This window comes from Loxodonta africana, chromosome 8 (genome assembly GCF_030014295.1).
Source record: "Loxodonta africana isolate mLoxAfr1 chromosome 8, mLoxAfr1.hap2, whole genome shotgun sequence".
Classification (NCBI taxonomy): Eukaryota; Metazoa; Chordata; class Mammalia; order Proboscidea; family Elephantidae; genus Loxodonta; species Loxodonta africana.
Window position 1 is genome coordinate 14,875,287 of NC_087349.1, and position 14,869 is coordinate 14,890,155.

Below are 14,869 nucleotides of genomic sequence, written 5' to 3' on the forward strand. Positions count from 1 at the left end.
CAGCACCTAACAATAACAAATCCTACCCAAGGACGCTTTGCTAATTCAGCGTTCAAATGAGCACTCGGGAATGCAAAAAACTTCCATTTTCTGAAGCAGAACTTGTGCTTTAAAAAAAAACAGTTCTCAGTGTACTAGGACACTTGACCTGAGATATTTAAAAATTAAAACTCAAGAGCAGATGAGGCTGCTCTTTGTTCCTGTGCCATCTTACCACACAGGACTCAGACTGGGACAATCATTTCATCCTGGGCAGAGGAACAGGGCCAGCTGGCCCGAGAGCATGCCCATACTTGCAGGGGGATATACCCGGGACAAAAGCTGCCCTTTCCAAGGAACAAATTTCTAGCACAGGCTGGCTTCTTTTTAATAGAAAAACATCCCTACTTTCTGGCCCAGCTTTAGGAGATGTCAACATTAGGGTGCAGATTGGCAGCCTTCAAGGTTTCTGCACCCAAACTATTTGATTTCCTGTTGACAGTGCAGAGCAAACCGGTTCACTGGGCAGTCCTAAGGTTGAAGGGCTGGAGCTGTTGAGAGTAACTGTACACCAAGTTTTCAAAATTGTCTATTCAGATTTCAGTCAAGATCTCAAAAACAATAAAATCAAATTATATCAGACAAAGTGTCAACAAAAATGGTCCCTATCTTAGGAAGCCTGGAAAATTCCAAAGCGACTGCTTGGTGTGCAGAAGCAAATCATGCTGCCAGGGCGTCCACGTCCCCTAAACTTGGATATCTAGACGTGGAGCAGGAGGAGTATCCAACTGGAGGATCTCAAGTGGCATTAAGACTGGGCCCTGCTCCTGCTGAAAAACTCGGGGGCTGATTCCAGAGATGAAGGGGTTCAACAACGGTCTGAGCTGCAGCCTAGCCATAGTTTCAGACTTCTAGTAAGATCTGGTAGCTGCATTCTCCACCTCGATCTCTGGAGTCTCAGGACTTATCATCTGGTTAAGAAATGGCAGAAAAAAATGCAGCTTGCAGTGAAGAAACTATCCTTGGTCAGAAATGTAAGGTATGCACACTCCATGTCCTTGGCAGAACAGATGTGTCCAGCTGTGAGCAAGCCAGCTTCATTTCTCGTCAACTGTCTTCTTCATCCATTGCTACAAGAGTCCTAAAGACCAAACGGAGACCAAGCAGTAGCCAAGGGTTTTGGAAGTAGTTTCCTTCAAAGGACAGTTTGATATGAAATGGATACAAATAAACTAATCCACCAAAGGAAAACCAAGACAGAATTGGTAAACATCTACCAGCTGTGCAGCTACTAGAGCTGCAATTTTTCTACATGGATTCCTCCTTGTAATATATGCTACTTGCCTTGAAAGAGACAATAGCTTAAAGAAATGAAAACTGACACACCTGCAGCACCTAAAAACATACTGTGGGAAAGAGTAAGATTGATAAGCAATCAATTTTGTCCATACCTTTTTTGGTACTCTACACGAAATACTGTCATGTTCCCTTTCAGCTGATGAACAAAGGCATGTGACAGGCCCCAATATTCCATTTATGTTATCCATGCGAATAAAGGTATATAAACTATGATTCATAAATAAAGAGGGTCTGTGTAAGGCATACCCTGGAGGTGTAGTGGTTAAGTGCTATGGCTGCTAAAGAAAAGGGTGGCAGCTCGAATCCGCCAGGCGCTCCTTGGAAACTCTATGGGGCAGTTCTACTCTGTCCTATAGGGTCGCTATGAGTCGGAACTGACTCGACGGCAGTGAGTTTGATGTAAGGCCTGCACATTTCACAGCCTGTGCATCACAGATGTGACCAGCTGTGAGCAAGCCAGCTTCATCTTTCTCCTTGTCAACCACCTTCCTTGTCCAATACTACAAGAGTCCTAAATTAAAGATGAAATGGAGCCCAAGTAGTAGCATGGGTTTTAGACGTTTATGTGTTGAAATAAACACGACTCTTACAGTGTTATAGACTAGCTCAGAGACTTCACTTATGAAACATATCAAGACACTTTGGGGATGTCATTTTCAGTCCCAGAACTTTATTTCTAAACCAATTTTAAGGATCCAAAACTTGAAGCACAAAAAAAAACAAAAACAAGAGCACAAACAGCTATGGTCGTCTATGTGCTGCTAATTCTAGTGGCCAAGAGGAATTCTACCAAATGCCAAAGGATGTCCCTAAACTATAGACAGTTAAAGGCCCTCTTGCCCTTTGACACTGTCATCATCATTGTTTGCTTAGAGGAACCCACCTGTGACGTTCCCATTCAATGAGCCTCTGGTCTTAACTACCGAAGGATCTCTTTTCGTAGAGGAAAAGACTAGTAATAAATACTTTAATATAGTGAATTATCTAATATCCTTTACCACCATCCCAGAAAGTCTTAGTAAATATTAAAGGTGAAGTGAACTATTAAGACAGTTAAGTGAACAACAATGCATATTTTAAGGATTTTTATCTTTTGTTTGCTGCCATGACCTCAGGCTTGGAATAGTGCCAGGCAGTGGTGACTCAATAATGGTGATTTATTGAATGATGTAACCCTTGAACTGCACCTTCACTTATTACTCTCCCATCTCAGAAACTTAGGACTTTGATCAAACCCAACTGGTTACTAAGGTTGGTGACTAATTCAAACAGGGCTCGCAGACTGTTAACTCCTAAGTCTTATGACATGAGGTACTCAGGCATCCTAAAGCCATTACCTAGACAAAGATAAGTTACCCTAAACTCTGTCCTACAGACTAGCTCTGGAAAATGCAAATTCATGAGACAGAGAGGAGAGAGACAGAGATGAGGAGAGATTGGCACCCATAACACAATATATGCCACTGCTTTTACACCTATTCTGAGGCCATACTCGGCAAAGACTTTATTTTTCAGCTCGTTTCACTTTTCCTTGATCCTCTACTTTCTTAATGGCTGCTTGGATTGCCTCCTGGTCGCCCAGGAACTGGTGAGGTCCAACAGCATGCAGGTTTTCATCCAGTTCCAGGAGAATGGGGACACCAGTAGGGAGAGTGATGTTGATAATGTCTTCATCTGAGATACCTGTCGATTGGGAGAGGAAGAGATAGGTGTTAGCAACAACCTAGGAGGAAGTTCTGTCCGGTTGTTTAACTGCCTATTTACTTAGTTCCGCATGTTTGAAACCAGACCAGGTATTGTGAGGGAGTCCAAGAACTTCCTAGAAATCCTAGATAGAGTGACATCATCAAGTTCTAAACCTAAACCTTAGGGCAGTAAATATCTTTTGAGGCCATCTGTTCCTGGCTGTTCCCTATCCTGGCTGTTCCCTATTCAAACATTAAAAGAATAACAAATGATTCTCCCCATGCCCACATTCATGTCACTGGTTTTCCACAGGAATCACTTAACCTTGAAAAATTTAAAAGTTAACCCCCCAGGTGTCTTTTCTGTTCTTTTTTTCCCCCTTTTACGTGTTGTCCCCAGGTTTATCCTAAAATTAGGACTTCTCCCAAATCTCTGAATCTACCTCATCTGATTGGAATACCGTTGGTTTCCCAGCACTAGGTAAGCTTGGAAGATGCTGGGCTAGATCCAGCCAAGCCAGAATGCTCCCCCGGGATGCTTAGAATCGACAGCCAGAACGATCCAGGAAAGGAGGTTGTGGCACGCCTTGTGAACGGACCTTATTCTCCTACTGTCCCAGCCCGACCACTAGGAGAGCGAAGGTGTGTGTAACGAACAAGTCACCTTCAATCCTTTTTGAAATATAGCTAAATTATACGTAATTTACCTTTGACCATGAGAGTTGGTATTGTCGTAAGAGCGGCAGTAATATTGTTATTACCGTGACTACTATCAACAACAAAAAGCAGAGTATGTGCTACATGCCAGGTGCTCTTCTAAGCACTTTATCTGTAGTAATGAATTTCATCATCACTGTAACCCTGTGAGGATAGAAGCTTTTACAAGATTGCACAGAGAGTAACTGGCAGAGCCTGGATTCTAACCCAGGTGTCCGTACCTAATACATATCACGCTGTCTCTCAAGTGTCTCAAAATGGGCAAAGGCAAGGTAGGTGAAAAGAGATGCTGTTGAGCAAATTAAAAGGCAACTGAAAGCATTACCTACTTTAAGAACACACTTTTGATACAGAGATTTCTGAATTCTAACCATATGCTTCTGTTGTATATTAATAGAAAGGCCCAAGGTCAAGCAGTTCAACACATTCTGAGGACAGTCCAAGGGTTCGTCTCTCCTTGGGGGATAACAGTGGCAGAATAAGTTATTACCAGTTAGTTATCAATGCACTTTGTCATTTTAATTGGTCACTGGTCATTCACGAGCCCCAAGCAAGAGCCTCAGAATCACAGTATTGGATCTCTACCACTAGGTGATTCTTTAACTAGAATTTCCTGTCTAGGCCCAGAGGAGCTACCAAAGAACTCTCACTTACCAACTATACATACCCAGACAGATGTGCAACAAGGGAAAGACTCAATCCTACCATGGAAGTCAGTGTTTCTTCTAAGATCACCGCCCCATCTTCTCCCTTAGCACGCCGTCTTCAATATACTAGCTATCTAACTTTAGGTAAGTAACCCTCTGGGCCTCCATTTTCTCTATCTTGTTAAAGAAAAAAAAAAGAGAGAAACACTCTCCCACCATCACCATTGCAAAGGTTGTAGCACAGGAGGGATGGATTTAAAAGAGAACAAACATGAAAAAAAAAAAGTGTAGCACTTAAGTGTTTCTTTTTTTCTTCTAGACAGAAAGTTATTACCTACTTTAAAAACACGTCTTTCAGTTCTAGGGTAGGCTACTCAGAGATGACTCTACCCTGCCAAGCCCCTACCCTGTTTCCCCACAATTGTATTCAAGCAGGATTACCACCACAAATGAAAGCTGGTGAGAACAGATACATCCGGAGCAGACAGCCAGCCGTTTAGCTGGGATATGACTGCCTTGGATTCTGAGAGCCCTCATGGGCTCCATCAGGCCAGCCTATCAGCTGGCTGCTGGCAGCTGCCACAGCCTCCCCTTGGACGGAAGAAGGAGAGTTCAGCAGTGTGTGGTATACAACCAAGCGACCCCCAAATCCGGGACACGCTCTGGAAGTCCCAGGCCTACCTCACTTAACTAGCCAGTAACTGAGGCTCTATTATGTGCCTAATACTCTGGGGAAGGATACTCGTGACCTTGGGCATGACTTGACCTCTACTGAATTATTTCTTTGTTTATAAAATGAGGAAGATGGTGTCTTCTAGCACCTCAGTTCCCCAATAATATTCTAAACAGTTTAGAGAAGCAGAGGCGCTTCAGAGGGCTGAGAAATAGAACTACTGCTTACATTCACCTACTGTGCAAGGACACAAGAACGAAAGTGATTCTCTCCATGGCCCATTTACATCACTAGGTTTCCACAGAATTATTTAACCTTGAAAAATCTGAAAGTGAACCCCAGAACACCCTTTTCTGTTTCCCCCACCCCTTTACATTTTTCCCCAGGTTAATCCTAAAATTAGGACTTTTCATTAATGTATGTCCCCAGATTTTATCTGTCTCCCGAGTTTATAAGCGTATTTGTTCACTGAAGGGTGAGAAAGAGAAAGATAAATTCTACAGATTTCTTCAATTAGTCTAAATTTCACCAAAAAATCAGTTAGAAAACAACTATTTTAGCAAAAATGACCATGTTTGACTACAGTTTGCTAATGGAGGCAGCAGAAACCAAAAATTAAACTCTATCAGCGTCTCACACTCACCACTTACAGCTTGTGTGACTTCAGAGGACCACCAACTATTTATCCTCATAAAAGTACTAGGACTCTGGACATTATTTTAAGATGACTAACCAGGTCCCCCATTGTCCTCTCTCACCACTTCTATTCAACACTACTTGAAGTTCTAACTAGGGCAACTAGACAAGAAAATGAAATAAAGGCACCCAGATTGGAAAGAAAGGAATAAAACTATTTCTATTTGCAGAAAATCTTAGGAAGTCCATTAAAAACTATTAGAATAGACAGGTTCAGCAAGGTTACAGGATATAAGATCAATACACAAAAATCAATTATACTTCTATACAGTAGCAATGAGCAAGCTAAAATGAAATTGAGAAACAATTCCATTTACAATAGCACCTAAAGAAAAAAATACTTAGGAATAAATTTAAGCAAAGAAGTATAAAACTTATATTCTGACAACTACTAAACGTTACTGAAAGAAATTAAAGAAGACCTAAATAAATGGGAAAACACCCTATGCTCATGGATAGAAGACAAGTTGTTAAGATGACAATGTTCCCTAAATTGATCTACAGATTCAACGCAATCCCTATCAAAATCTCAGAACTTGCAGAAATTGATAACCTGATCTTAAAATTCATAGCGCACCTCCTCAAGGCACCCAGAATAGCCAAAACAATCTTGGAAGAACAAAGCTGGAGGACTCTCCCTTTCTGAATTCAACATTTACTACAAACCTGCAGTACCGAGTTTTTACTCAAAAAAGTGCACTTTCTATGTTTGTTTGCCAACCATGCCCCCCTCCCCACAAGGTAGTTTCATAAAGGCCACTATGCCAGTTGTTTTTCACATGTTGTTGTAAAAATAAATTTTTAAAAATTAGCATAGTGCACTTACAAAAATACCTTGCAGGTGAAGGGCACGGTTGGCAAACAAACACAGAAGACACATATTATTTGTGTAAAAATACAATAATCAAGAGACTGTAATACTCACGTAAGGATAGATTATAGATCAATGGAATAGAATTCAGAGTCTAAAATAAAACCTGACATTTATGGTCAATAGGGCCAATACAGGAGCAGACTGCCACATCTTTCTCCCATGGAGCGGCTTGTGGGTTCAAACCACCAACCTTTCGGTTAGCAGTCGAGCGCTTTAACCACCGTGCAACCAGGGCTCCTTTATGGTCAGCTGAAATTCAACAAGGATGCCAAGACAAGTAAATGGGGGAACGAACAGTCTTTTCAAGAAATGGTGCTGGGACAACTGTATATCTACACGCAAAAGAGGGAAGTTGGGCGCTCACTTCACACCATATACAAAAATTAACTCAAAATGGGTCAAAGATTTAAATGTAATAGCCAAAACTATAAAACTCTTAAGAAAATATAAATCTCCACGGCCTTGGACTAGGCAATGGCTTCTTAAGTATGACACCAAAAGCACAGTAACAGCAACAAAAATATTAGATAAACTGGACACCATTAAAATTTTAAAAATGTTTATGCTTAAGGGATACTGTAAAGACAGTGAAAAGACAACTTACAGAATGGTAAAAAAAACTGCAAGTCATATATCTGATAAGAAACTTGTATCTAGAATATATAAAGAACACTTACAACTCAGTAATAAAAAGATAAGCAACCAAACTTAAAGATAAACAAAGGATCTGAAAAGACATTTCTCCAAAGAAAGTAAACAAATAGGCAATAAGTACACGAAAAGATACTCATTAGCCATCGGGGAAACACAAATCAAAACCACCATGAGATACAATTTCACATCCAACAGGATGGTTATAATCAACAAGTGAGATTATAACAAGTGTTGCCAAGGATGTGAAGAAATTAGAATCCTCGTACATTGTTGGTGGGAGTGTAAAATGGTATGGACACTTTAGAAAACCATCTGGCAACTGCTCAAAAGGTTAAACATGGAGTTACCATACGATCGAGCAATTCCTCTCTTAGGTACACAGCAAAAAAAAAAAAAAAAAAATCAAAGCCATTGTGTCGGGTCGATTCCGACTCATAATGACCCTGTAGGACAGAGTAGAACTGCCCCATAGGGTTTCCAAGGAGCGGCTGGTGGATTCAAACTGCCAATCTTTTGGTTAGCAGTCAAACTCTTAACCGCTGCGCCACTGGGGCTCTACAACATATATACCCAAGGGAAATGAAAGCATATGTCCACATAAAGACTTGTACACAAATCTTCATAGCAACATTATTCGTAATAGCCCCAAATTTGAAACACCCCAAAAGTCCATCAACTCATAAATGGATACTTTAAACGTGGTGTTATCTTCTATACAATGAAATAAAAAGAAATGAAGTACTGATACATGCTACAACATGGACGATCCATGGTATCATTATGTTAAGTGGAAGAAGTTAGTTACAAAGGACCACATATAGTAATGATTCCATTTATATGAAACGGCCAGAATAGCCAAGTCTATGAGCTAGGAAGTAGATTAGTGGTTGCCTAGGGCTGGGGGTTCAGAGCAGGGGTAGGGAGATTGGGAGATGATTACTAAGGGATATGAAGTTTCTTCTGGGGGGTGATGAAAATGTTCTAAAATTGATTGTGTGGTGATGGACGCCCAGCTCTATGAATATACTAAGAGTCACTGAATTGTATACTTTAAAAATAAAGCTGTTCGAAAAACATGACTAAAAATGACTAAATAGACCCAGAAAGGTTAAAACCTGCTCAAATCACAAGACTATTAGGCAGTAAAATTGGGCTTGATTTTTTTTTTTTTTACTTTTAAATCCCAGGACTTAAGGGCTGGCAATTTCCGCCAGTGTCAAGGGAAGAGGGGAATGTTTACAGGCACGCTCTGCCCTTGTAAAGGGCCAGGTACTAACTGGACAGAAAGACCCAGGGTCCCCATGTTTCTAGGTCTGGTAAAGGGCATGAACAGATTTGTCTGATGCCCTTGTAACAGATAAGACACCGGGATCATGGTGGAGCAGGTTCAGAGGTTACAGTCTGTGACCCTAGCAAAGAGCTCTCGGTCTCCAGCAAGGAGCTAGGGAAACACGTAGTGCTGACTCGAATGACCATGGCCTCAGAGCTAACCAGCTCTAACAGGCCCACTCTTAAGCTCACGCTTGTGGCTTAGCTAACAACCTACTTTTGTATGGACCCAATCAAAGAGTCAACTGAACAAAGGCCACCAGAACTTTAATAATTCACCTAGAAAAGGAAGGACAGCGCAATAAAAATGTTTCCAATAAATAGAGAACTTGACATGACTACTCAAGCCATTCACACAGCAGACTAATTACTTACAAATATTTAACATACTTAGACTGGCTAATCATCAGTCAAGGAGACCCAAATGACTGAAATTTCAAAATAGCAAATTAGGAAAAACCACAATGAGGCCATTACTCATTATTCAATTTTGTCATAACCTACATTCTTCATTCTAAGAAAGCTAAGCGAGCAGAACTCCTTGGGCTAGAAGATGCAGCTGCACTGGACTAAACCAGAGGGAATCAACGCTGTATTATTTAAAATCCTACTACAAGCTCATTCGCTGGAACATCATATGAAAGGTAAAATGAGGGGCCACATATCACACCCCCTGTCTGATAACTGGCCCGCATGTTTTGTACAGGGACCAAGAAATGTTCTCAAGGACAACATCACAGAGTTCTCATCCTGCACATACCCTTCCCCACCACTCCCCCTCTGTGGCCACCCAGTCATGTACCCCCGACCATTGTTTTTAACATGCTGAATCTTCATGTAGGGACACCTGGGGGTTAACTGCAATCAATCTGAACAACTGTGAGTTTTCAAGTAAGAAATAATTAAAGAAGCTGGAATTGTTGCCCTGAGATAATCTTTAAATCTTAAACCATAATATCCCCTGAAGCTTTCTTTAAACTGAACAATGGGTTAACTTATTTAGTAAAGAATGTTTGCCTTGAGCATTGTGCTCTTTAGAAGAGCCATCTATATGGGATCAAATTGACCACAGCAACTCGAAAGGTTAGATAGGAAGCTTAGGGGGCAGTGAGTTCGTGTTAATGGGCAACAACTTGGGAAAGGAGGTAGGAATGGTTGCGCACCTTGAATGTAATCAATGCCACTGAATTGTACGTGTAGAAATTGTTAAATTGGCATATGTTTTGCTGTGTATACTTTCAACAATAATAAAAAAAAGAAACGTTTAGATGGGGTTAACTCAAGGTCAAAATAGTGGGAAATTCAAACACCCTCATTTTCTGCATACAGGACTAACTTCAGAAAGTCAGATCTGTACCTACAAGTCCCTTCCCCCAAGTGGCTGTGGCAGGGAGAGGACCCAAAGGCAGACTGGAATGATCACACTACAGTGCTACTATAGCACTCATGCATGCTTTGCCTCCTGCTGGGGGTGGCTGTGCAAGGACTTGCCTCTCCCATAATTATCAGAAGCTCCTTGAGGATCCAAATTCGTTGCCTTCAAGTCAGTTCTAATTCATGGCCACCCTATGTGTGTCAGAGTAAAACTGTGCTCCACAGGGTTTTCAATGGCTGTGATCTTACAGGAATAAATCGCCAGGGCTGTCTTCTGTGGCTGTACTGGGTGGTTTCAGATCTCCAACCTTCTACTCAGTATCTGAGCACAAACCGTTTGTACCACCCAGGAAACTTCCTTGAAGACAGGGACCATGTTTTACTCATCCCTGCCCTGGTGATGCAGTGATTAAGAACTCAGCTGCTAACCAAAAGGTTGACAGTTTGAATCTACCAGCCACTCCTTGGAAACCCTATGGAGCAGTCTTACTCTGTCCTGTAGGGTTGCTATGAGTTGGAATTGACTCCATGGCAACAGGTTTGGTTTGGGTTTGGTATTACCCCTGCTCCTAAAACAGTACCTTACCCACTGTAAAAACTTAGCAAATGTTTGCTAAACTGTAAGTAATGTTATTAGGGGTTAGCTGCTAGGGTCCAGCAATCATTAATATAACGTCACTGCATTTATTATATGAATCTATTTTTACATATAACTAAAGGCTATAAGGAATAAGAAAATAAATTCTAAGACATAAAGCCCAGATAGGAAAGCACTCCAAAGACGTGGCCAGAGCTGTAGTACTGGCCAGATTTATGAAGATGTGAATGCCACAAACTAAGAACCTTGGGTGTGACTATTTCACCTGGAGGTGCCATTCCCCTCGCATCTAGAATAGCGCCTGATATAACGGGCCCTCAGCACAAAGCTGAATGGAATGAATTCTAACTCTCTGGATTTTCAGATTGAATCTAGTCTGTTACTGCTAAAGCCTTGATTAAAGACTCTGTTCCCCTTACTACCTTAGCCAGAAAAAAGGACTGAGAACGTTCTTAGCCTGCAACAAGTTAAGTCTAGTGCTCATCAAGAATTAAATTAAGTTTGTCTTCTACATATTCTTTGGTTTTCTCCAAAGTGTCTGCTCAAAATCACTGGACTTCAGGAAATACAAAAAGAGATGCTCAGGGTGGCAAAGAGCTCTTTTACAGGATAAGAGGAAATCCCGTTCTGTAATGCATACACTCATTCAACTGTGATACGCCATCCACTTCCCACCACCCCTTCCCAATCAAGGAAGTCCCAAATCAAACCCCACTGACAGATGACCTCTGATAAGACTCCCATATTGCTGTCAAAATAAAAATTGAAACAAGGGATGCTGAGTTTCACAGATGATCTATTTTGAATGATAATTCTTTAAAGTTTGAATACTCTATACGCACAACTTAAAGGTATAGTAGGGGAACAACTGGAAATAGCTGACACATAAGTCCTTATGGACAACTTCCCCTTGCGCTTTGATGTTATGTAGATTTGCCCTCACTTTGAAATGACTGAATCAACTCCTAGTCACAACAAATTCTTCGTCACAATCACCTTCACTTGCTGCTCCTACAGCTTTTAAATAATTGAAAAGGTTTCCAGCAGAACCGCAGGCACCTGGCTCCAACTTTACAAACTCAACTTAAAGGCAGACTCAGGAACAGGTCTCGTTCGTAACCTGGGGACTGCCTGTATTTGAATAGTGTAACGTGACAGAACAACCTCTAACTTAGAATAGGACAGGGGGAAGAGTCCATTCTACATTTAACTTTACAGTTAGAAAAGCCTATAATTTTTAAAAATTTGGTTTCTATAAATCATTTATAGTTATAATAAAGCTTAATCACACTACTAAGTATTTGCGTCTCAGAAGAGAGGCCTAAATTTACCACTCCTGAAAATGTCACACTAAAATACCAAAGGTGATGGCCTTGTCATCCTTGTCCCCACAGCTTTAGTGGGGCTTCCAGCTGACCTTTCCTCCCCAATTCTCTAATTTCAGCTCCCCACTTCTTGGACCCGTTATGTATCCAACTGCCCAGCAATTCTTCAGGGACCACTTCTGTCCTTCATGAGTCTCTGGCGTGCCACTCTTGTTCCAACCTTGAAACTGCCTGGTCCTGTACTTGAACCCAGACTAAACAATCTACTTCCTCTGGCAAGATCCAGAGGAATGCTTCACTTAGTACCTGGCTTCTCCTTCAGTGTGGGCCAGCAGAAAACAAACAGGAAGTGACTATGCCAACCACAGAGAAAGAAATACACGCCTGTCTGGAATCTGGCGGATTCTCAGCCCGTGTTATCATTTTTATGGTGGTGCTTTGTGAGAAGTGTATCTGAACTAGTCAGAGCTGGGCCCTTCCTTATCCTGCCCAATAATAGCACAGTAGAGGTAGTTTTTTACGTTTATGAAAGTCAGTAAAGCACTACCTAAAGTAGGAATTTTTTTTTCTTACTATATTTCACATGTCTATTTTAAGTCTTCTTTCTTAAGTGTTAAGAACTACTATCAAATTAAAAGCAAAGTGACTCCTAGAATTCTATATAATTGAGAGCAGAGAGATGACATAATCTGACAGAGGAGAGGCCACCCTCAGCCAAGAAGCCTATCTTAGGCACTGGCCTGCGGTTCCTCCGTTTGCAATTCTTGCACAAGGGTGTTGTCTAGCTCTGAATGTTAACACTTGACTCTCACGGTTCCATCACCTGTGTTGGCTCCCGGAGGTCCCTGTTGACCCACTCCTAGACCAGGTGGCTGTAAGAAGGAATAAAAGCAAAAAGGCGTCCCACTAACCCAAACTGAAGCCACTGCTGTCAAGTTGATTCCAACTCATAGCTACCCCACAGGATTTCCAAAGCTGTAAATCCCTGTAGAAGCAAACCGCCACATCTTTTCCTAGAGGAGCCGCTGGTGGTTTCCAACTGCCAACCTTTCAGTTAGCAGTTGATCACCTGAACCACTGTGCCACCAGGGCTCCACTGAAGTCCCACTAAAGCTACAGAATTTGGCAGCGAATGAGCAGAGAGAGTTCTGCTGATAGGGTGAAACAACTTTTACTAGAGGAACTCATAACTCACAAGTAACATTAGCAAGACTCTGTAATGAAACTTCACGTGCCAGCAACTGCTACGTAACTCCTCATGAAGAAGGCCTTTAAAAAGTCATTCTCTACCATGACCGCGGCTTAGGTGCTAAATAAAGTCAAAAGCTCCCAAAACCTTGAGAAAGCACAAGAAATGCCCACCAGGTTAGTTTTCAAAGGCACAGGTATGTGTATGTAGCAGTCTTCATTTCATTCTGCTAATGCACAAACTAATCTAATCTACTATTTTCTGCAACAGAGGCCAAGGTTCCAGTTAAGGGTAATGATGATTTCACTAGAAAAAACACATCTTTTTAGTTGAGGTGCAGTTTACATATAGCAAAACGTGCCGTTTTTGGTATACAGTTCTGGGTTCTGACAGACAGGAACAGTGGTATAACCACCACCACGATCGAGATACAGAACCCTTCTATCATCCCCCAAAGGTCCCTCAGACCTCTTCGCAGTCTACCCTTCTCACCATTGATCTCATGTTTTCTGTCCTGATGGTTTTGCTTTTTTCCTGAATGGCTTAAATGGCTCATACAACACATAGCTTTGGTTTCTTTCACTTGCCGAGATGCAGTTAAGATTCATCCCTGATGAATCTCATCCACAGTGTTGTAGTGGGTTCAGTAGTTTGCTCCTTTTTATTAGGTCAGCTTCTTTAAGCAAAACAGATTAGGGATCAATGATTGATCAAATGAAATAAAAGCATGACTTAGTTATACCAAACAGTGTTAAACCACAGCTTTCTAGTGAGCTCAGAGCTTAGCCCAGCTTCCTAAGTTAAAGAAAATATGCAAAATGCCTAGAACTGTGCCTGGCACAGCATATGTGCTCAAAAACAGAGCCACCTGTGTGACAGTGCTAGGGAGCGCCATTCACAGACCACAATGTTATAACAGTTATAACAGTTTAAGACTCAATTATTTTCATCAAATTACCTTTCTACGGGTTACCTGCCAAGGATGCTCTTGACTCAGCTTCTTACAACACAGTATTCCAAACAGAATAGATGAAAGAAAGGACAACTTTTCAGAGAAAATTTAAAACAAGTCCAGGTGGTTATCATGTGTACCATGTGTGGAGGCTCGGGGAGCTGGGTTTTGGGCAGAATTCATGACTCTAACATGATCATGATCGTGATCATGACCAGGTCATCTGAGGGCTCTCTGGGTTTCATTTCCCTTCAATAACACCTGTCGTCTTTCCCTCAAGTGGAAGAAGTGTCAGTCAGGGTTTGACTGCCTGTGGGGTTATGTCATAACACCAAACACTTGTGAAACAAGGTAACTTCTTAAGAACCCATACTTCCCATCACTGAGGTATAGACAGTCTTCGTAGGAAGAGATCAGGCCCTTTAGGATTTCAGGATAGGCCAATATCTTGAGTTTTTTAACTAGGTCATTGTTCTTAAGCCAAACTTACAGTTTGTAAGCTAAGAAAGTGTTTTTAGGATACTGACAGTGGGCAGTCATTGATCCTATCAGTTACCAGACTTCCTCCCAGCAGTAAGTAAAATGCTGTAAGTTTGTCAAGCAGTTTAAGGACATTATAGGGAAATCACTCCAGTTCCTTGAACAATCTCATTTTATAGGGAATAAACATATGCATAAAGCATGACTAGGAATGAGATGAATCTACAACCATAAGCATTTTGACTTTTATAAACAATACAAAGAAATTTAGCAGCTTTTGTGTTTATAGGAAATATGGTAACTCTCTCCAGTCAAGCCTATTTCAAGGATTTCTCCTG

At 41.3% G+C, this 14,869-nt stretch overlaps 1 protein-coding gene across 2 annotated transcripts in view; it reads right to left on the bottom strand.

Moving 5' to 3' along the window:
• Positions 1–1,374: 1,374 nt before the first annotated feature.
• BPGM (bisphosphoglycerate mutase) overlaps positions 1,375–14,869 on the bottom strand; it is a 33,094-nt gene continuing 19,599 nt past the window's right edge. Inside the window, exon 4 of one of the 2 annotated variants that reach the window (XM_010600443.3) lies at positions 1,375–3,021. In XM_010600443.3, coding sequence (XP_010598745.1) covers positions 2,843–3,021 — 179 coding nt within the window. In that variant the 3' untranslated portion in view covers positions 1,375–2,842. The remainder of the gene's footprint in view (positions 3,022–14,869) is intronic. The other variant, XM_003420868.4, reaches the window with a different exon arrangement.